This window comes from Pelodiscus sinensis, chromosome 1 (genome assembly GCF_052426305.1).
Source record: "Pelodiscus sinensis isolate ZL-2025 chromosome 1, ASM5242630v1, whole genome shotgun sequence".
In the NCBI taxonomy this organism is placed as follows: domain Eukaryota; kingdom Metazoa; phylum Chordata; order Testudines; family Trionychidae; genus Pelodiscus; species Pelodiscus sinensis.
In genome coordinates this window covers 204639974-204661935 of record NC_143052.1, presented here as the reverse complement: position 1 = coordinate 204661935, position 21962 = coordinate 204639974, and the positions used below count along the sequence as shown (strand labels likewise).

General features: G+C 39.4%; 1 protein-coding gene across 12 annotated transcripts in view; it reads right to left on the bottom strand.

The window, feature by feature from the left end:
• The window catches only part of DMD (dystrophin), a 2135104-nt gene that overhangs the window by 1320725 nt on the left and 792417 nt on the right, over nt 1-21962 (bottom strand). For all 12 annotated transcript variants that reach the window (XM_075916549.2, XM_089775838.1, XM_075916586.2 and 9 more), the window contains 3 exons: nt 16991-17110; nt 1866-1967; nt 1664-1771 (listed from right to left, as the gene is read on the bottom strand). In XM_075916549.2, coding sequence (XP_075772664.2) covers nt 1664-1771; nt 1866-1967; nt 16991-17110 — 330 coding nt within the window. The remainder of the gene's footprint in view (nt 1-1663; nt 1772-1865; nt 1968-16990; nt 17111-21962) is intronic.

Genomic DNA, 21962 nt, shown 5'->3' with positions numbered 1-21962 from the left:
TTCGGTGAGAGAATCATAAACATGCCCAGGAGGAATTTAATAATTTTGTAGTCTCTATTGGGTTTTGAGGGTGTTCAATAAATACAATCATGGCCCCCTCAGTGAATAACTGGGATAAAAAGTAGTATTGAATAACTACCCATTCTCTAAACATGGCAAGAGTCCTCTGGAGAAAAATACATGATCATGTAATTCAAGGCTGTATCATAATATATATTCACAAGAGAGCTGAACTGTAGTTCTACAGTCACACTGAAATTGGGAATATCCTAACTTTTGAGACTTCAACTTTGTGACCTTAGTAGTGGTTTAGTATGTAATTTTATTTATATAAAATATACACATACAACATTGCAAACTGATCACATTTATTTTATATACACTCTAGATGATTTACCCATCCTTGTTTGGATCCTCAACTCAATTTTTTTAAATAAAATGAAAATGTACATGCTTCTATTAAATCATTGCTCTGGGGTGACACTCAGTATGGGAGGTTCAGTATGCAGCCTGTTCCAGGGAAAAGGATTCCAGCCCTCTCTCACTGCAGAAGCTTGGGGATAGGTGAGAAGCACCTCTCCATGATTACCCGCAGCACCAGCAGGCATAGCTGAAGGAGGGGTTCATGTCCACTGGTTGGGGCAGGTCCATGATAGGCTGGGTAGGGGGCACGGAAGGACCATCTGTCTTCCAGTAGTAGCTGCTCTGTAGTAGTTGCAGGTTGGGTGCCATGCCTGTGTGGGAGGCTCCCCTTTGTCTGGCCCCAGAATAGAGAAGAGGAGTCCTCTCCCATGCCCCAACACAGATCTGCCACAGTTTGGGGCAGCGGCGGATATAGGGCAGGGTGAGTGGGGCAGCTGCACCGGGCCCTGAGCTCAGGGGCAGGCTGGCCCGGCAGGATCCACACTTTAAATTCCCCAGCACCACACAGTGGAGGAGCGCATGCGCAGTGTGCTGAAATGCCACGCAACACAGGTGAAAGTGGAGACGTCCGGCGAGAGGGGCCCCAAGAAATTGTGGTGCCCTGGGCCCCGCAAAACTCTCATACACCCCTGGCTTGGGGGGTGGCACAGCCTGCTTCTCCCAGCCCAGAATATAGCTGCTGCGACAGTTCCATATGAGGGCTGGAATCTGTATGCCTGCCCTGAGCTCTCTTTCAAGATTTGCTAAGTTATGTGAATTCTGAGGACTGTAATTAGTTTGGTGATTGTTTCTTTTCCATTTGGTTTTCTGAGAAGCAATCCCATTCCAGACACATCCCATTTTCCTGGTACAGCCAAACCTTTTCCTTGCTTTAAGTTATAATAAGAGGAAGCTGTATACCAAAATTGGTGGTCCTAGTTCTTATCACTTAGGAAGAGTTCTTGAACAGAGACACATTGCGACCCAAAATATATAGTAGATATAAATGAATTAGATATTAATACATTTTAAAAGTATATATATTAAATACAAAAATATATTCAAAACCAATAGTAAGTATCAAAGTCAAGTGGCACACGTGTAGCTGTTTAATAAGCAAGATCAGGCACCAGGTGAAGAGTTCTACAGTCTCCAGGTACCAGTCATGGAAACTATTCAACTAACTGACCCCAGATGTGCAGTTAGTCTCATGAATAAGGAAAGCAAAACCATAAAAACCTGAACAATGGGAAATACATACAGCCAATTGTCGCAGGCTGGCAAGCATTTCATTCTGATCTTTAAAGCCAGTTGTATGAATCCTGCTCACTGCATCCTCTTTCTCGGTAAGCCATGAATCAAAAAGGCACTGAAAGAAATTAAGAGCAAGAAAAGCCTTCAGTATGACCAGAGTGCAATTTTTTAAAATAATGTCTTTGTTTATCACTGATAATACAACTCACCTGCTCCTCAGCAAATTTCTGCCATTTCCAAAGAATATCCTGCAAAAGGACCCAGCGATCCTCTGTCCATCTACAAATAGCTGCCCACCGGTCTCCCAGATCCTAAAAGGAAAGCACGACACAAGGCACTTAGTAAATATTTAGTGTTATTGGGGCTCCTGACATTTTCTTATGACAGTGGAAATCTTGATGAAAACACATTGATAACACTCCCTTTTAAATCTCACATTTGTCATAAAACACATTTTATGTCACCTTGACACAGATATCATCGGTGTTTGAAACAGAAGTGCAATATAAAGAATTTGTGAAGCAATAAAGCCAAGAGAAGGGAAGCAATTTAAATACCAAATATGGATAGTAAATCTCCATTAAGCCTGATAACTACTATAGTTTCTAAACTTGATGGTGCCAAAAACACAACAATTTGAAAAGTAATTAGGGTTGTCCGAAGTCTTGATTATAATGGTAAAGTCCCAGATGCACTCAGATTATTCCTATTTGGTACAGGATAGCATTGTCAGCATAGCAGATCAAAGTCCTTTATTTTTCTACAATGTTCCAGTGAGAATTACTGAAGCAAAAGTTCTCCAAAGCACTAATTAAGCCATTTTCCATTGCCTAATGGATATCTGCATACATGCACAGTATTACCATTTGGGATTCTTGCATGATTCATATTTTATTAAAAAAGCATATTCTCGTTTTCTTTTCAGCATAAATTCAGCTCTGTTTATCATTTGCTCACTTCACAGACAGATGCATAAAATAGGAGATGAGGGCTAAAACAGATTCTGCAAGCTACAGTAAGCTCTTTTTTTTGCTATACATTTAAAACAGGGCTACTCAACATGAGGCCTGTAGGCCACATGTGGCCTGCAGCCCGTTTGTTTGCGGCCTGCGGTGCAGTTTGGGTTTACACAAGACTCAACACGCAGGTGGAATCTTTTGAACATAGCCTCCTTTGGGAACAGACTCCACATGAGTCAATATAATGGTCTTCTGTTGATATGCATTTTAGTAGTTAAATTCCAGGACTGTCATTGCTTATTAAAAGTGCTTTCTTATGGGTGGAAATCGGGTAAATATTTCATTTTATTAATATCAGCAGAACTGACTTAAATGTAGCCTGAGTGTTGTGTAGTGTTGCCTTAATCTTTGCATTCATGCCTGTCAGTGTGAAATAAGCTATTTGCATATATTTGCATGTATATGAAACCACACTTAAGTTGCGGCCCTGGGCATGTACTGAGAGTATCATTGTTGCCCCTGGGGCTTCCAGAGTTAAGTAGCCCTGATTTAGAATGAATGCATTACTCATTAGTGCCTCAAGTGCATGGTTCAAGTCTTCCCAAATAAATAGCAGCAAAAATATTATTGCAGCCCATACCATCATTGTGCAAGCTACTGTACAATGCTTCCTTGGTGTTGATCTCACACACACGTTTTGTGTCAAGGGAGTCTGTCTTCCAATTTTCCCCATTTATTTGTATATTAGTTATTAATTGTGTCCATGGTAGGGATTGTCATTTATGATAATCAAAGTGCAGTATCTGAATAGCTGATTTTTTAAATAAGTCCTAAATCTCACCCAAACCTCAAATACAGTGCAGCAATAACATGGATCTGCAGTATGAGTACAGGATGCAGCAATATTGCATAGTAGGAATTGCAAGAGTGTTATGTCAGGCTCCTCAATAAAGTAAAAGGCATTTTGTAGACGCCACCTGGCTGTGTGGTCAGGCATGACACTGAGTGTACATCACAGCTGAAAAGTCAATATCTAACATATTATCTACTTTATTAAGGTGCAAACCAGAAGTGCTCTCATGCATTACATTAACAATTTCCATTATGAAGAGTTGTCTCAGATCTTACCACTGATCAACCTTCACAGAAAGATTGATAGATTTTAAATACTGTCATTTTTTCATGCAGCACATGCATGTGATATCATAAAACTGAGGCATACCCCCTCACCTGGATACAAAATCTGCTGGTAATTTTTTATTTTTAAGTTCAGTCCACACTCTCGGTATTTATTAAAGAATGTCTAGTTTCAATATTAGAATTAGACAAATAATGCAAAAAAAAAAGTTTTTCACAAATATCCATTTGATTTTATTAAATAATTTTATCCATGTAACCCTTTTGTTTGCTTTCCCCCCAAAAAATGCATGCGATCAAATTTTACAACTTCACTTAATATAATTTTTTTAAACTTCCATATGTGAGTATTCGTGGAAAATTCCCAAACATTTTGGGGATATTCAATGAGCAGGTAAAGGCAAGATAAATTCAATTAATAAATAATCTTTAATTATTCACTCAACTCTGTTCCTTTTTACCCATAAGTCCTAAAGTGTTATGAATGGGCCTATTACATGATATGGATAAGTTTGTAAAAGTGTAGTCCTAAAGAAAAAAAGAGGAAATGTTTCTCAGCTTCCTTCTTTGGCCCAATCTGCTTCCAAACTCAGGACTGACACTCAACTTATTTAGCCATCTCTTTCCCCAGACCCAATACAGTATATTCCCAACTATTCTGCACACTCACCTTGTATAAATCCCATCATGCCCCTCCCCCAGATTTCACAAGTTCTCTCCTGGTTATTTTGTCTGCTTACTGTAATGTAGATCAGCCAGAGTCCACCACTTATTCTTTCTGATTACTTGATTCCTTACTATAATTCATTCTCTGGTCTCCAAATCTATATCCTTCTGGTGATCTTGGATGTAGTGGCCACCAACTAGCTACAGCAGTGAACACAATAGCTATTCATTACATGCTAACACAGTATGCATGATTCAACACATCCAAAATAAATGTGCTAATTACCTCCTCTAACAAATGTCATCTTGAAGTACTAACCCCAGAGAAGCACTCAGTGTTGTGCATTGGTATTGATGGAAAATCATGTTTAACCAATATTCTGTTTGTTTACAGATAAGTCTGGACATTTATTTATTGGAATATAATAGCTGATTTTCACTGAAAATTTACAGGTGGTGACTATATTCCAAAACTTTTGAAAAACATGAGCCACAATAGTTAAATGGCAAATGGCTCCCTGTGACACTGCACCGCATATTCATCATATCAGTATGACTGTGCTAAGATTATGACATAATTATGTAAAAGATTCATCGTGTGAGGCATCATTAGAAATGTTATGGTTATGTTCTTTGTGTGCATGTATGATGTCTGTATCTAATGTTATGAGTATTGACTATGTATCTGTATTCCAATGTGCTTACTCTAGATAATACCCAAAACCAGCCTTTCAGATACAACATTTAAAAAGCTAGACAGTGCTGAGGGTCCATCAGCAAAAACAATGTACCATGGAAGAGCTTAGATTTCCTGTGAACATTTTATCAGCCTATGAGTAATAGTTGCTATGACTCAGCAAGGCATGCAAGGACATACAACCAGATCACACAACACTGAATTCCATTTTGGTACCTATATTCTTCTACAAACTGGGATGGAAACTTAGCTTGAAATAAACAGTTGCCACTGAATGGAAAAGCTATTTAAGGCAGGGAGTAACATTTTCTTGTGGCTTCCTTCTAGAACTCATGGAAACATCTGAGGAACAAAGTCTGAATAAAGGGAAGCATGGGCTAAAGGGATGTCTAGCCTTTGTTAGGAAATTTGGCAGTCTGTTTATAACATTAGTCATGGTGAGAAATTGCTAACTCGTGTCCTATCTACCTAGTATATTATTCTTAGTTTTTGTTTATTTGCTAGGTAATCTGCTTTGATTCCTGTGCTATCACTTAAAATATATAGTTAATAAACTTATTTTCTGTTCTGTTTTAACCAGTGCTTTTGAGTTTGGAAAAGGAGGTAAAGCAACTTTTATTCCAAGAGAGAATGTGGATTTGTCTAACTAAAATCATTTGGTGGGAACAGATTGATTTAGACAAAGTTGTAATGGAACACAGGAAAACTTCATAAAACTGCCTGGTTCCTCAACAACTCCCAAGGTACCCTTCAGCCTGCCAGGCAGACTGCTAAGAGCGAGAGCGCCATTTCTCTTTCATGGAGAACTTTGAAATATTTGTGTTTCCTTACAATTAGAAAGAAATTGAAATTTGCAATTTCAAAATCCTTTATAAAACAGAACTATTTTTCTCTACATAGCTGCATCCAAAATAATGATTTAGTGTTCCAACTGAATTTTTAGCCCTTGATGTTCACTTGCGCAAGTATGTATTTTTCCTCCTGCCAGCAAACACTTGTGTATGACCTTTACATAACCTAATTTACAAGCACCATAATTTTACAATAATAGTGGCTTTGGGCAAGTATTAGAATTTTTAGCAAGTGCTTGCATTTGCAAAGTGAAGGCAGGAATATGTGTGAGTATTTTATATGTACAGCTGACAAGTTCTTGCTTCAATCAGCAAAAAGAAACATTTTTTTTTCAGATCAATCACAGGTAAATTTAGTTTAAATATTGCTGTCTCCATCCCCATTTGTAAGAGACTATTAATACATCTCTTTTGTGAAGGACATCAGTCCAATTCATAATTATGTGTGAACACTGGATCTGACCTGGTTATTTGGGATAGTTGCTGTATGCTTGTATGTTGGATCATTGGAATGCTAACTGTATGCACATTTTAGATTAGTTTAATAGCAGGGCTGTTAAGAAATTAGTAGAAATGCAACAGATTGCTCCAGGTAATCAACCTCCCAGTAAACACAGCAGGGGTCATTAAGAGAGAAGGCCTGAGTTAATAGCTGGGAAATTGCTACATCCCCACTCCAGCCAAAGTTACAAGACTTTCTCTGCCAAGTTAAACCATCACTTTCTGGATGCAGATATAGTTGTTAGGAATGCATTTGCAGTGAACAGACTCCATTGGCGAATCTGAAACAGCAAGTCCTTCATGGCTCACTACTATAGGGTATGAAGACTGATTGTAAGATAGGCATGTGTATTAACTCTCTTGTTGTGTTAAAATCCCTTTATGCTGACAAAGTGGGTTCAAGCCCACAAAATATATGTGTTAGTCTTTAAGGTGCCATAGGACTCTTTGTTGCTTTTACTGAAACAGATTAATATGGCTACCCCTCTGAAATTGTACTCCTAAGTTATGCTTTTCCTCCTGCCCCCCTATTCCTCCACCCCCAGTTTTCAGGTTAAACAATACTTTGGTTTGAGAAAGGTATCCGGTCACTGGCATTAACTACCAGTCATAAGTGTCTAAAGGTAATTCTTGCAGTTGCTAAACTCAGTCGAGCCTGCTAAGTGTGACTAAACCTCAAGGTTCTATAACTTGGAACCTGGTTTAACAGAGGGAAAAGCCCATTATTTTACCATGAGAAAGATGATGCCCTGGTGTCTAACAACTGAGGGGTGCACTTAAAAGACACCAGAGGGGAGCCATTAGTGCAGCTAGCCCTGTAACTGTGCAGTCTACATTAAATATATGTAGTGTCATTATAAAAATCTGTGCACCACATCTAACCCACATGTACTTGGTGCCTTAATACACCCAATTTCACAGTGCTGAAAATAATCATGAGTCAAATCACCTGGGAGGAAGAATTTAATCAGAAAAATGTTCATCTTAATTGGGAATCATTTAAGAACCCCAAAAGCTTCAATCCCACAACTGAGGAAAAAGCCAATGCTAGTTATAAAATTGAACTGGTTCACAGTGGCAGTGAAAAAAAGCTATATTGAGAAGAACTAAAGAAAGAGAGAAAAGTTTCTATTAATGAATATAAATCACAAGCTAGGAATTGTGGGAAATGATAGGAGAAGCAAAGAGACACAAGAGAAATATATGGCCAACAGAGTTTAGAATAAGGTTTGTTTGTGGAGGTTTTTTTTTTGGGGGGGGGAGAAGTTGGGAAATATAAAAAATAAACAAAAAACCAACACAACTATGTTAAACTTGCATCTAACCATTTTAATAGAGCTGGGTGAGCTGCTTGCTGGACTATTAATGTTGAATTTCAAAAAGCATTCGAATTTGGTGTAGTTGCAGTAGGCTAGAAGAAAGCTAATGTTCTGCCAAAACAGGGAAGTGGGACAACTTGGGTAAGTACAAGCCTGTGAGACTGATTTCCATCCTAGGCAAGATAATGAGTGGTTGACACAGGACTTGATTAATCAAGAATTAAAAAAAGGTAATGTAATTAATGCAAATCAACCTGAGTTTATGGAAAATAGATCCTGTCAAAATAATCTTAACGGCAAAGGTAATTAATCATTGGAACAATTTACATTTTCATGTTGGATTTCCCTTCACTGACCATTTTTACATTAAGTTTTGACATTTATTCAAGAAGACCTGCTTTAGGAATTATTTTAGGGAGGTTCTATACACAGTATTACATAGGAGGTCAGACTAGATGACCATGATGGTCTGTTCTGGACTAAAAATCCTTGAATCTATCAGGAGTACATCACTATTCATTTAATCCATCTCCTCAGAGAAAGTATAATGAGCTGAATAGATAGTTGAGGAGAAAGGAAAAAAGTCATGGGATGGAAGAACTCAAAGGAAAGGAGAAATTATTCTACAACCCAAACTACAAATATACTCTCTAACAAGAAACCCATAAAAGGTCATTCATGCACTAATTCTTGTTTTAATTAAAGTATCTTCTTCTGTTTGTAATGTGCTTATGACTTTAATGTTTGTAGGGCTAGACCCATTAGATCTGTTCAAGGACAATTCCTCAAAGTTAAATTATAGCATCTTAAGAAAAGAGATGGAGGATGCAGATACTTCTTAACCAGAAATTATTGCTTCAGATACAGCACTGGTCACAGCAGATTTAACAGATGTACTAGTTGCATCCCAACAATATGGACAGTTTAACATATGAGTTTGATACTCAAGATGTGAAAACAATGGCTATTATGAATATCTGCAATATTCATATGCAAAGAAAAATCAGGACAAATTTGGCTATGTCTATACTACAAAGTTAATTCGAACTAACATTCGTTTTTTTGAATTAACTTTAATAGCGGCTATACATGAAAACTGCTAGTTTGAATTTAATTCGAACTAGTGGAACGCTTAATTCGAACTAGGTAAACCTCATTCTATTAAGTAGTTCAAATTAAGGGCAGTGTAGCTGCTTAATTTGAACTAGTTGGAGGATAGCACTTCCCAGGTTGCCATGATGGCCACTCTGGGCCAAACCAGGGAAACTCTTCTGCCCCCCTCCCAGCCCCGGAGCCCTTAAAGGGGCACGGTCTGGCTATAGTGCCCATGCCAGTTGCAAGCCTGCCAGCACCCAGCCAGCAGACCCTGCACCTGGCACGGCATGAGCCAGCCACCCACTGCCTCCCAGCCCTCCGCCTCTTCCCAGGACCAAGCTGGCAGCTCCCACAGGAGGCAGGTGCCCACCTGGTCTTGGGCAGAGATCATGGACCTCATCGAGGTTTGGGGCCTCCAACACCCACGACCTCCGCATTAGGCAAAGGAATGCGGCTGTCTAGGGCAGGATAGCTGCCAGCCTGGCCACCAAAGGCCACATGCGAACCCAGGAGCAGGTTTGCATTAGAATCAAATTGGTGCAGTGAGACCCCTGACCCTGAGCTTAGAACATAAGAATGGCCATACTGGATCAGACCAAAGGTCCATCTAGCCCAGTGTGCTGTCTGCCGACAGCAGCCAACACCAGGTACCCCGAAGGGGATGGACCGAAGACAATGACCAAGCGATTTGTCTTGTGCCATCCATCTCCAGCCTTCCACAAACAGAGGCCAGGGACACCGTTCCTACCCCTGGCTAATAGCACTCCATGGACCCAACCTCCATGAATGTATCTAACTTCTCTTTAAACTCTGTTATAGTTCTAGCCTTCACTGCCTCCTGTGGCAAGGAGTTCCACAGGTTGACTATGTTCTGTGTGAAGAAGAACTTTCGCTTATTAGTTTTAAGCCTGCTGCCCATTAATTTCATTTGGTGACCTCTAGTCTATTATGGGAACTAATGAATAACTTTTCTTTATTCACCCTCTCCACACCACTCATGATTTTATAGACCTCTATCATATCCCTCCTTAGTCTCCTCTTTTCTAAGCTGAAAAGTCCCAGTCTCTTTAGCCTCTCTTCATATGGGACCTGTTCCAAACCCCTAATCATTGTAGTTGCCCTTTTCTGAACCTTTTCCAAGGCCAAAATATCTTTTTTGAGGTGAGGAAACCACATCTGTACACAGTACTGAAGATATGGCATACCATAGTTTTATACTTCCCCTCCTCCTTCTTCCCCTGGCTTTCCCCTTCCAGCTCCCTCCTCCCAGCTTTCCCCCTACCCTCTCCCACCTTCTCTCTTCCCCTCTCCCACCTCCTTTTCCCAGTCTCCCCAGAGGTTAATACTCCCCTCCCCCAGTTTTGTTAAATAAAGAGAGTTTCTATTTTTGAACACAGGTGTCCTTTATTTTTTACATCTGGAAGGGGAGCTAGGGAGGGGTAAGTGGAAGGAGGTGAGGGAGGAATGGGGCACAAGCCCCCGATGGGGAGGACTGGGGTGGCTCTGCGGGCTCCTTGCGGTGGAAGCTCTCCTGCAGGGCATCCTGGATCCTGACAGCTTCCCGATTGACCCCCCAGATTGCAGCCTGCGACAAGTGCAGCTGGGCTGATGGCCGAGTGCTGTGATGTGCCAAGTCAGGACTGCTTTGCTGTCCCTCGTTGAGGTAGACAAACAAGCGGGGAACCCTGAGAACTGTCTGTCCGGGGTGGGGGTTGGGTCCCTTTAAGCACAGCCCTCGGCTAGCCTGAGGCAGCAGATTCACACTCTAAGTCCTAACCTGATGCCCTGCCGGCACTGGTTCCAGCCAGCCTTAATTTCGGTTCAGGGTCCACTCAATGTGGACATGCTATTTCGAATTGGCAAAACGCTAATTCGAATTAGTTTTTAGGTCTAGATGCACTAATTCGAATTAGCTTAGTTCAAATTAAGTAATTCGAATTAAGTTAGTTCGAATTAGTGCTGTAGTGTAGACATACCCTTTTTATCTAGTGTAAGTCTGAATTTTTATATTTACCAAGATTTTTAAACCTAATGCATCAGAATTAAAACACATCATTTGTTACTGAGAGATGTTCACATAGGCTACGTCTAAAACTACAAATATTTTTCGAAAGAGAATATGGAAATTCTGTGGGAATTTGCATATCTTCTTCCGATCACATTTTCAAAAGAGCATCTTTTGAAAGTGAAAGTAGTCTGGACATGGGTTTTTCGGGGGGAAAAAAACCTTTTTTTAAAAAACCACTCTTCCTAAAAAAATGAGGTTTATGTGGTTTTTCAAAAAAGGGCTTTTTTCCTGAAAAACATGCATCCAGACTATTTTCCACTTTCAAAAGATCCTCTTTTGAAATCAAAACGTAGTCTAGACATGCCAATAGGAGGAACAATTAAATTCAGAGAGACTGGTCTTTGTAGGCTATTCTTCATTGTCTGTCATATGGATACCTGATTCCTCAAGGACTCATAATTTCATGTGTCCTTCAAGCCAATATATGCCTAGTAGTATCAAGGATGTATTTATGTGTTACAATGCACTGTAGTTTCCAATGTACAAAACAACGTATTCAAATGGATAGTGAAAGTGGATTTGAAAGGCATAGGACTTGTACTAACTGAATAAACATGCACAAGTCACATTTGTATAAGTGCCTCTGACTTAAGACATAACAGATAAGTATGCTGTTCAGGCGACTGATCTTCAACCCTTTGTAATTGTCATTATAAATACTTCACGATAAAGGGTATGATGGAAATATCCTCAACAGCTGTGCTGTCAAGTACCTTTCCAATTCCTTGATCCATGAGAACTGGTGTTATTTTTCTTGCTTATATTTTAGTTGCATGCAAATTTCCTACCTCTGGCTAAGCAAAACCCCAACCTTTTGAAGCTATAGTTTGAGGAGTTGGTCTTTATGTGCTGATTAACTATTACCAGAGATGGGAACTCAAAGGCCCAAGCTGCAAAATAAATGTCTGAACTGCCTAGTGGTGGTTCCGGTTCTGAATCTGAGACAGTTATAAACATGTAACCAGAAGAAAGATCCAGTTGTTGTTTCTGAAGGACTGATGCCTACCAGAGTCACGTAGGAGTTGAGAGTGACCTCTTGTAAGCTTTATAGCATGTTAGGTTCTTGTATTGTTTTTAATGTTTTCTTTGTAATGACTTGACCTTTTAATAATAATAAATGTGCTTTTCCAGAAAGAGCTGTCAGGAAGCAATGTTTTTTTTTACCCATCAGAAGTGATAGGTGGGAACCTAAAGGGTGTGTCCTAGTTGGACCATGGAAGAGAAATACAGGCATGCTTACCATGAAGCTGTGATACTGATCTTCTACTTAAAGATTTGTATTGTGTACTTTCCTTCAGATGTTTGATAAATGAAGCAACTTGTCTCTATACTTGAGCGGCTTTTTTTTTTTTTAAATATCTCCACAGTTTTAAAATTCTTTGCTCTCAGCAACTACAGTAACAATTCTATACATGGCTGAATCTCAGTAATCTATATTTAGAAATCTTCTTCCTTAATCAACTGGCCTGCGCCAGCTCTATGATGCAAGGTCTCTCCAAATTCTGATTTGAACACTTAAAAAGAGATTATGTTTCCAAGAAAACTAAACAAGACAAATTACAGACCTCAGCCCCTGAAAACTGAACATAACCAAAGCAGCACAAGAATTATACTGTCTTTATAGTTAGACCAGACAATTAAAAAAAAAAAACTGCACTCATAGCGACACATCATAGCAAACATAAGAGGCAGGTTTGGGGGGTAAAACTTTTTAAGAAACAAATTTTCAGGCATTAGCATCATGTAAAAAGTCTTCACTTGAATGATAAGAATTGATTATTTAATCGTATGATGCTCAGTTTGCCACCTTTACTCATGCTGAATAGGATCTTCTTCTTCTGGTAGCCCCACTGAGAATCAATGACTCAAAGTTTAGCTAAGGAGTAACTCTGAGGCAAATCTTGAGACAACCAACTCAGCACAGAGCACAAAACATAGCGGATACCTTCTCTTTCCCATGCTATTCCACCCTCTCTGTTCCTAGAATAGGAAGTTTCACAGAGTCCCACGCCCAAATGAAATGTTTCCATTATTTTTTAAATATGAGTGATTGCTTTTTTATGAACTTCAGATAGTAAAATAAAGAGAACACTAACAGCCTGATAAAGAAGAAATGAAGCAAACATGGGAATCAGGAAAGCAAAATAACTCACAAGAGCTCAGTGTGTAAACATACAGTAAATTATAATAAGCAGCCGTGAGTCCACAACTAATGTAAGAATTTTGGCAGAAAGGTGCTTCTCTGATGAAATTCAGGCTAACCACTGCTGGACTGGATAGACCAGTGGTCTGCAGAAATGTTTATTTCTAAATGTCTAGCCACACACAAAAACTAAAGAAAAATTCATTATATTAATTATGTATATGTTCTGCAATAATAATTATATTAACCCTGATTTACCTTTTCTCAATCTATTCTCATTGACTACATCTTTATAAACATTTATATAAATACATAAACTATGTAAATAAAATTACTTTTAATATTAGGGCTTTGTTCTCAGCTTCCCTCAGCTCAACAAATTGAAGGCACCATCAGGGAATACATTAAAGCTCCATCATTCTCTAAATACAGCATTGGACAGAAAGCACTGTTCTAACCTGAGCTAGTTGGTAAGAGTCGCTACGGCTCCATGTTAGTACTAAGAAGAACTGGAGCAAAGTATGCCCCAGATACACCTTCTCTTTGCCTCCTGCGCAAGAGACTATTGCAAGTCCTTCTTGTATAGTGGGATCAAGGTTCACATAGAGTAAAAATGTTGCTGAATTTAAATAAAAAATAAATAGTAATTTGACTAGAAGGAATAGAAGTTTCATGCCCAGTTGGTGATCCCCTACTGACTGTTTAAACCTTTGTAGTGAACAAAAAGAGTTTGGTTGCGATACCACAAGTTGTTAGGGGTTTGGTGACTCAAAGAACAGAAATCTTGTCATTTCTTTGCTGGTGAGAGGGTGCTAAAGAAGGTTAAACTGATTTATTACTTCCAAGGGATGTTAGTGCAGGAATGCTTAACTCCCAGGCCAGGTAACAAGCTAGTTTGATTCTCTAGTACTACTGTATTCTAGTACACAGTGTCTCCAATACAGCAGTACTAGAGAATCAAATAAGCAAGACCTGTGGTTCTAATGCTCCTTCTTTTTACTGCTGTGCCACATGAAAACAGTTAGATACGTTCTTAATTTATTTTCCCTTTAAGTAATTGCTGTAGTTCTGGAAATGGAAGGTGGGAGGATGCTTACAATTTCTCTTAAAAAATGTGGTCCATGCTATGACCAAGTTTTAGAAAATCTGCTCTAGTAGCTTTACCACAAGTTTACCTAGGAGTGACTCACACTCTCTGGCAGTATTCAAGCCTCTCTGGTGACATAAGGATGTTGGCAAAAGATTGCCTGCCTGATTAGATGTTGGATCAGAAGCCCTGGTTGTTTAGGGAGACATAGCCTCCCTTAGCCTTCCCTAATTGGCACTGAATACAATTTCCAAACCTGCTATAGCCCTCAGACCAAAAAATTTGCCTGCTTCTGGTCTAGCTGCGTCTCATGATGGCTTGGCAATCCATTAACTGGCCATTTCTTCAGCAGTTGAGGAAGAGTTGGGAGCAAAACCCAGGCCTACCCTCTACTCCGGGTCCCAGCTGAGGGACCTGTAAAAAGTAGCTTCCCATCACACTGTTTTCTTTCTCCACCAGTCTGTCTTAATTCCCCAGGCCACTTGCCTGAAGCCTCAGAACCTCAGTTTCCTACCTCTAGCTTCCTCACCCTCTTCCCAGGGCCTTGAGCATGCAAGGTCTATCATCCAAGTTCATGGTGCTAATCTCTGCAGCCTTGTAGGAAGCGGGTCTCCTCCCTTGGGTTTCCTGAAGCAGCTTGTCCTTGATTGGCTGGCCCAGCCAACACCCTAACTGGTTGTTTCCTTGCAGCCTTCCAGGCTGGGTTTCTACCCTATCAGGGCCAGTTTGGGGCAGATGCTAATACACGTAATTGCTGATGCCAAAGCTAGTACAGTGAGGAGAGAGATAGTTAATTACTTGGTCTTGGTCCTGAAGATGGAGGGACAACAGTAGTGTTTAAGGTGTGGAGTGTACCCACCTGGAGAGAAGAAGAGGACCTCAAACATTTTAAAGATTGTATTACACTCGGATGCTTATTTGTTTTCAGCCACACTGCTGAATTTTTTGAGGTCTGCAATATCATTATTTTGTATCCTAAAAAAACCCACAGGTTGAATATTCCAAAAAAGTACTAAATTAGCTAAAAAATATTTTCTCTGATTGCACTGTTACATTTTCAAACTCTCCACCTACTTGTCTCTGAACATCAGAGTAGCAAAAGAAGAGAATCTTTAATTGGGCGGGGGAAGCTTAAATTGTGCAGTGATCTTTCTCTATGGGTGGAACATTATTTCAGTGAAAAAGGTGTAACTTATCACTTATTTTTCCTGTATACTGCACTGAAAGATTAGAAAAGATCTCTAGGTCTTAGACTTCTTTTTGTGTGCGAAGGGAAGTAAGATTAGATGCTGTGGTATGTTGTTCCATGTTATGACAATATTCTTCAGTTTAACAGCCACAATGGGTACGGCATTTCTTTAGGAATTGCTCTTTTTGTAATTTCAATACCCCAGTGACACAGGACAATGAAGCATCAGGAACAGAGAATGGGTGGTGTTTGTTTTGTTGTTGAACCAGATGAACATCAAATGCCTTTTTACGTCTGAACTCTAAAATGTTTGCAGCCAGCTTGTTTCCCTCTCCTTCCTCCCCCTCCCCCATTTGGAGATTGAGCATGGGACTGAATTTTGTCACAGATAAGTAGCCTGAAGCAGATGGTTGGAGAGATGACATTTCACTGGAATATAAAACAAATGTGCACAGAAAAAAATCCTGACAGAATAAGATAAGGTCGTTAAGATTGCATGCTGGCCAGGTAGGCTTGTACCACTGTCAGGACCACCGATAAGGGCAGAGGAAAGGGGATAATTGCACAGAACCTGTGGAATTAATGGGGTCTGGGGTGCCATGTAGCAGCAGCAACCCTGACCCAGTCTTTTTAAATAGCGCTGCTGTAGTGGTGTGGTAGCAGCTGTGGGGAGCCCCGGAGCTCAGATTGGTGAAGCAGCAGGGCAGGAGGGAGGCTTGAAGTTTCCTGCCGCTTTAAACCCCATGCTCAGATGAGCACTGCAGTAGTGGAAGCAGTGCGAGGGGGAGGGGCAGGAGTACCCTGCCACTTTGAACCTCCACCCAGGTCTGCAGAGTAGTAGGGCAGGAGGAGCAGGGAGGGAAGAGCTGGGCAGGGAAGAGAAGGAGGGAGCCAAGTTCTAGGGATAGAGCTGGGCATAGGACTACAGGGAGCGAGAGCTGAGGGGAGTGAAGGCAAAAGAGTGGAAGGGTACAGGCAGGGGTAGGCCAGGATGCCTGGGAGAAAGAAGAATAGGATGACTGGGAGGCAGAGGTGGGCTGGATCTGACTGGGGAAGTAGATAGGGGAAGGAGGGTGGAGGGAAACTTCCAGGCAGGTGGAAGATGGGACAGCAACCAAGCAGAAGATCCTTTGGCTGAGGGGTGGTACTGAGGGTTTCTCTAGACAGGGAGGCAGGTGGCTTGTGGCTCCCTCCAAGAAAGTGAGATAGGGGGCCCACTGATGTATTGTCAGCCCAGAATTCCTGTTAGCAGGCCTGATCACTGTGTCTGGGGTAATTCAGAGCTCACCAAATCATTTATAGCTTGCTTTGGCAAAATATTTCAGACGTATTGTCAGAGTGAATATTATATTAGAGAACCAAAAGAAAAGTTTTGTGTATGTATAGGGCATTCAGGCTGGACAATCACTTTTTATCCTCAGTTTACAGATGCCTTTTGTGATTTCACACAAAAGAGCTACACATTTTTAAATATTTCAAGTTGTTTCCCCTCCAGATATTTGCATTTGTTCATGCATAAAACAGGACTGACAAAAATGCTTAAAAAGCAATCACAGATATTTCTTGAGGGATGCTTAAGATGTATGCTATTTTTTAAATCCATAAAGCAATTTGATATTTACCTGAAGTTGTTCTTCAAGGGCAGCAGTAGCTTTATCTCCACCACTTTCATCCACAACTACCACCATATGAGTAAGGGAATTCACTCTGACTTGTTCCTGTTCCAGGTCTTCTTGAAGTGCCTAAAAAGAAAAGGGGGAAAAACACAATCTCTAGACAGGAAGATTCCAGTCCCCAAACACAGTGCAGTGCCCGTGTAGAATCTCATTGACTATCAGAGGCAGCAGAGGTGGGGAAGGCACGGACTGGTTCCCACCTGCCACCCTGTGCTGCTGGCCCCCGAGAGTGGGTCCAGGAGTGCACTGGCTGATCTCCCTGCCTCAGGGACTACTGATAATATTTTGTGTGGTTACAAGACTATTCAATTATTCACTAACATCCCTAGTACATTTGCCAAACTGTACCATCTCTACGCAAAAGAATAAATGTTACAAATCAGACATCAAGAATGGGAACATTCAAATACCAATGGGTAAATACTTCAGCCTCCCTGAACACTCAGTAACAAACCTGAAAGTTGCCATATTTGAGCAAAAATCTTTAAAAACAGACTTCAACATGAAACTGCTCAGCTGGAATTCATATCCAATTGAACACCATCCATCTGGGTCTGAATAGAGATTGGGAATAGCTAACTCGCTACAAAAGGTAAATTTCCCACTTTTGGTATTCACACCTTCTTATCCACTGCAGGGAGTGGTCCACACCCACCCCTAATTGAATTAACCTAATTGACACTGGTCCTCCACATAGTCATGTAACACTCTTCACTTTGTATGTATTTATAAATCCCTTGGAAACTGAAGTTTCCACTTCCTGCCACTGATGAAATGGGCTGCAGCCCATGAAAGCTTAGACCCAAATAAATAAGTCAGTCTTCAACATGCCACAGGACTCCTCATTGTTTTTACTGGAACAGACTAACATGGCTACCCCTTTCAAAATCTATTTACAGTATTTTGAAAATGTATATCTTCCATCAACAGAGGCTGATCCACTAAAATGTATTACCTTACCTACCTGATCTCTCTCACTGATAAGGTATTACAGAGGAACAAATTACATTACAAGAAAAAAAATAGGATTCCTTCCCATTCCCAAAAACTTGATTTGTATCAAAACATTAGTCAAATACACTTGGGCATCACTCATAGTCACTGACAGAAGCACAAATGAGTAAAAGTAATAAAGAAATATAGCAGTACCACAAGCAGATTCAGACAGAGCTCCTATCCTGCTTCACAAACAAACTATCTTCCCATTCTTGTCAATAGAAACGTGCTTAGCTGACTGATTCCCTGGCTAATAAATCAAGTAGTAATAGGATAAAATAATAATATATCAATACAGAATCAAATGAGCAGCTCTGCCTACAGTGGACAAACTGGCCTTTTCTATAGCAGTATATGACAGATTCAAAGAATATGGTGGTTTTCCCTGATAGAACCAATGTATAACTTTGCCACGTATCAAAATAATGGAAACAAAAAGAGAAAAATGTATCTATTCTTATGCACCCATGCATTTTGTGGAAGAAGCATGAACAGCTGAGTACACTTGCTGTTCAGTGACATGTAAGCCAGAGAAAAGCCTTGTTCTGAAAATTTATCTAGACCCTCCACTCAATAGATGTTTAGGTTCAACTAATGTAATTGTAATTCAGAAAGTGAAAATCCAGTGAGCTCCCTGACTATATATTGCTAAGACAGATTTGTCAGGAGAGTACCCCAATTTTAGAAATGTAAGCCTCAATCATACCAACTGAAATCCAATAAGCAAGTATCCTATGTTTAGAGGCAATGGGGATTAAACAAAGCAGAAGCTCAAACGTATATTAAATTTATTTAAGAATAAGGCAGGCGTCAGTCATGTAACAAAGACACAAAAGAACAGATCATTGGAAGACAGTCATCTTTCAGCATGATAGAATATAGCAATGTCATAAAGAGAAAAATGTAACCATCATCTGAAACATATAGAAGACCAAGGGTACTATAAGCCAGGTGAAATAGCCTTAAAGACTGAAGGATTTTGCTCATTCTCACTGGGTGCTTCTACACTGCTCCCTTATCTCAAAATACGCTACAGAATTTGAGCTATGCAAATTGTGAAGCTTATTTCAAGTTAATTTCAAAATAGAGTGCTATTCTGAAACATCCCTTAATCCTCATGGAATAAGGTTTACAGGGACCTCAGAATAGAGAGTACATTGTATTTTGAAATAATGATTTTGCTCAAAAAAACACAGAACAGCTATTTTGGGATACTTCCAATATCCAAAAATAGCTCCACAGTGTAGATCTAGCCACTGTGTGGTGCTTGTATTCCCCCCCTTATTAAACTAAAATAAATCAAAATCACTGGCAGGCTTACCAATTCTCAAAAGAACTAAACCAAAACCTGAAGCCCATTAATGACAGATCTGTACCCATGTCTGCTATTACCATTACTATTAAAAAAATCATTCCCAAAATACACAATTATCAATTTGATTTTAAAAGGCACTGAGGATGTTTTACTAGCTCACAAAGATCTACTTAATTGAATGTCTTTCTTGGGTCATGGTGGGAAAAGTAGTTAAATACTAACCCTTTTTAAAACAGGGTCAAATCCTGGCTCTATTAATTTCTCAAACTTCTACATTTTAAGGAAAGTAATGCAAACATAAAAATAAAACCTTTTTGAAATGAAAATCTTGCATAATTCATCAGCTAAACTCTAAACTTAAGAGAACTGTAGTCAGTTTAACTGTACAAAGTGAAATCTATACATAATTTCCATGAGGGCAGGGGACTGGACTCGATGACCTCTCGAGGTCCCTTCCAGTCCTAGTATTCTTTGAATCTATGATCATTTTTAAAGTACATTCTTGTTTAATCGCAAAATTTTAAATATGTAGCCTTTCTAGGCAATTTAATATTCTTCAGTTTGCTCAGGTAGGAAAATTTCTTTCAGTTTTTAATATATATAGCCAAGACTACTTGTAGCAATAGACAAAATTCCTAAAATACAGGTCTAATGACAAATAGCTTTTTGCAATTTCTTGAACAAATTGGCAAACCTATTGAGAGATCTACAAATATTTTTCTTTTTGTCACTCTATACGAGCCTTTGGTAGAGTTCATAAAGAAACTTTCCTGTCAGTACTATTCAGTTGAAAGTCTCATACAACACTAAATTAAGGGGAGATTGCTGGTAAGGATTCTTCCAGTTTTTCCTGGCCACAAACAACAATCAATCCTAGATCTGTTTTATTGAATGGTTTCTCTTCTCAGGATTGGAGTTCACTCACTCTACCTGGGCCCAGAAAGAGAAATTGAAGCATCAGTCTTGAAAAGCATGAGCAATACTTGATTGACACAACATACAGAGAAGGGAGATTAAGAGGAAACAGGGATACAAAAGTTTGAACCAAAAGACAGAAAATAAAATAGATATTTCTAGGTATAGAAGGAAATAGGAGGCCAGGAACTAATCAAAGGGAAATAAGGAGAAAGACTAAGTATGACAGAAGCACACCAGAGAGGAAGAAAGAGGTTGCTGTATCTCATCCAACGTACCAACCCATCATTCTGGCTGCAACTACCCAATCAATCCAATGCCATTTTCTCATTTCTGTTTTCCGAAAAACTCAGTTCCTCCCAACAAATACCACACTACTAATTTTCTGACGTGAACTGGAATGCTTACATCCATGCTAAAAGATGAATCATTCAAAACCAGAGATTACTTATACCATCTATCAAAATGAAGTATCATGTTGCTTGTGTTCATATCTAGTGCAATAAAACTTGGTTTTTAGGCAGAATAGAATACAAAATAAATGCTATGTGAATGTTGCAGATAGTTTTGAAATGTCAACATCTTATCCTCATATTACCTACAGATGGTTTCTGCTTGAGAAGAGCTTTAATCTATGCCCAATGAGGAGGGGAAAATAAAACCTCTTTTGTCACTTTACTATCTGAATGATCCCTTGTTAGGGAAGATGGAGTTGAAGCCTTATTTCTTAATTATACAACCACAACGTATCACACTCAGAAACATAGTATTAGTATATAGAAAGGTTAATTTCTGAATACTCTAAAGATCCAGGGACTAAATCCTGACTCTGCTGAAGTCAATGATAGAACACTCTATTGATTTCACTGTGGCCAGAATTCTACTCTGAAAAATTTCTCAAAACAAAATAGAGTCACACCCATTATATCCATTAAAATCAAAATTCTTAAAGGGGATGTAATGTAATATACAAAATACACAAAATCCTTCATGTTTCAGTCCCACATTATCTTTCCACTTTTACTTGTAATTTTCTTTTACAAGTTTAATTTAGTGTTTATAAAATGGGCTGGACTAGAAAACGTGGAAATCTTCTATTTTCCCACAGACAAGTTACAGCATACAGAGCATCAGCACATCACCTTTTCCAAATCCCTAACAATGACAGCTCTTCAGTGTCATGGTCAAGGGAAATGTGGGTAGTTGGGTCTCCATGTAATTCTTGGCCTCTGCTTGCTGCCACCCTTGGGGCCGTAAATTAGATTAATTTCTTGATGATAGGTCCACTCATTCTACATAAACCACCAAGATGATAAAAAGGCTCAGATGGTAAACACTTTTGAATACTATAAGTGAATAGGATTTGAACCACTAGCGCACAGGTGAAGAAGACTTTAGTCTGCTGACACTTTGTGGAACTACATCTCCCAACCTATTTTTCCTTTATTCATCTTCCTATATTTTATCCCCATGCATGTTTCTAAGCAGACACGCACACACAAATATACAGAAAGAATACTGAACTTAGCACGATTTGAAGAAAACTGACTTACGTAACTGTTTTAAGACTCCTTTTAAAAATGATAATCACAGCTTTATCAGAATTATATCTTATTTGCTATGTTGAATTTATCTGCCTATGTTTGTTTAATTTATGCAGTTTTTAACCCTTCATTATTCCTTAATTTACGA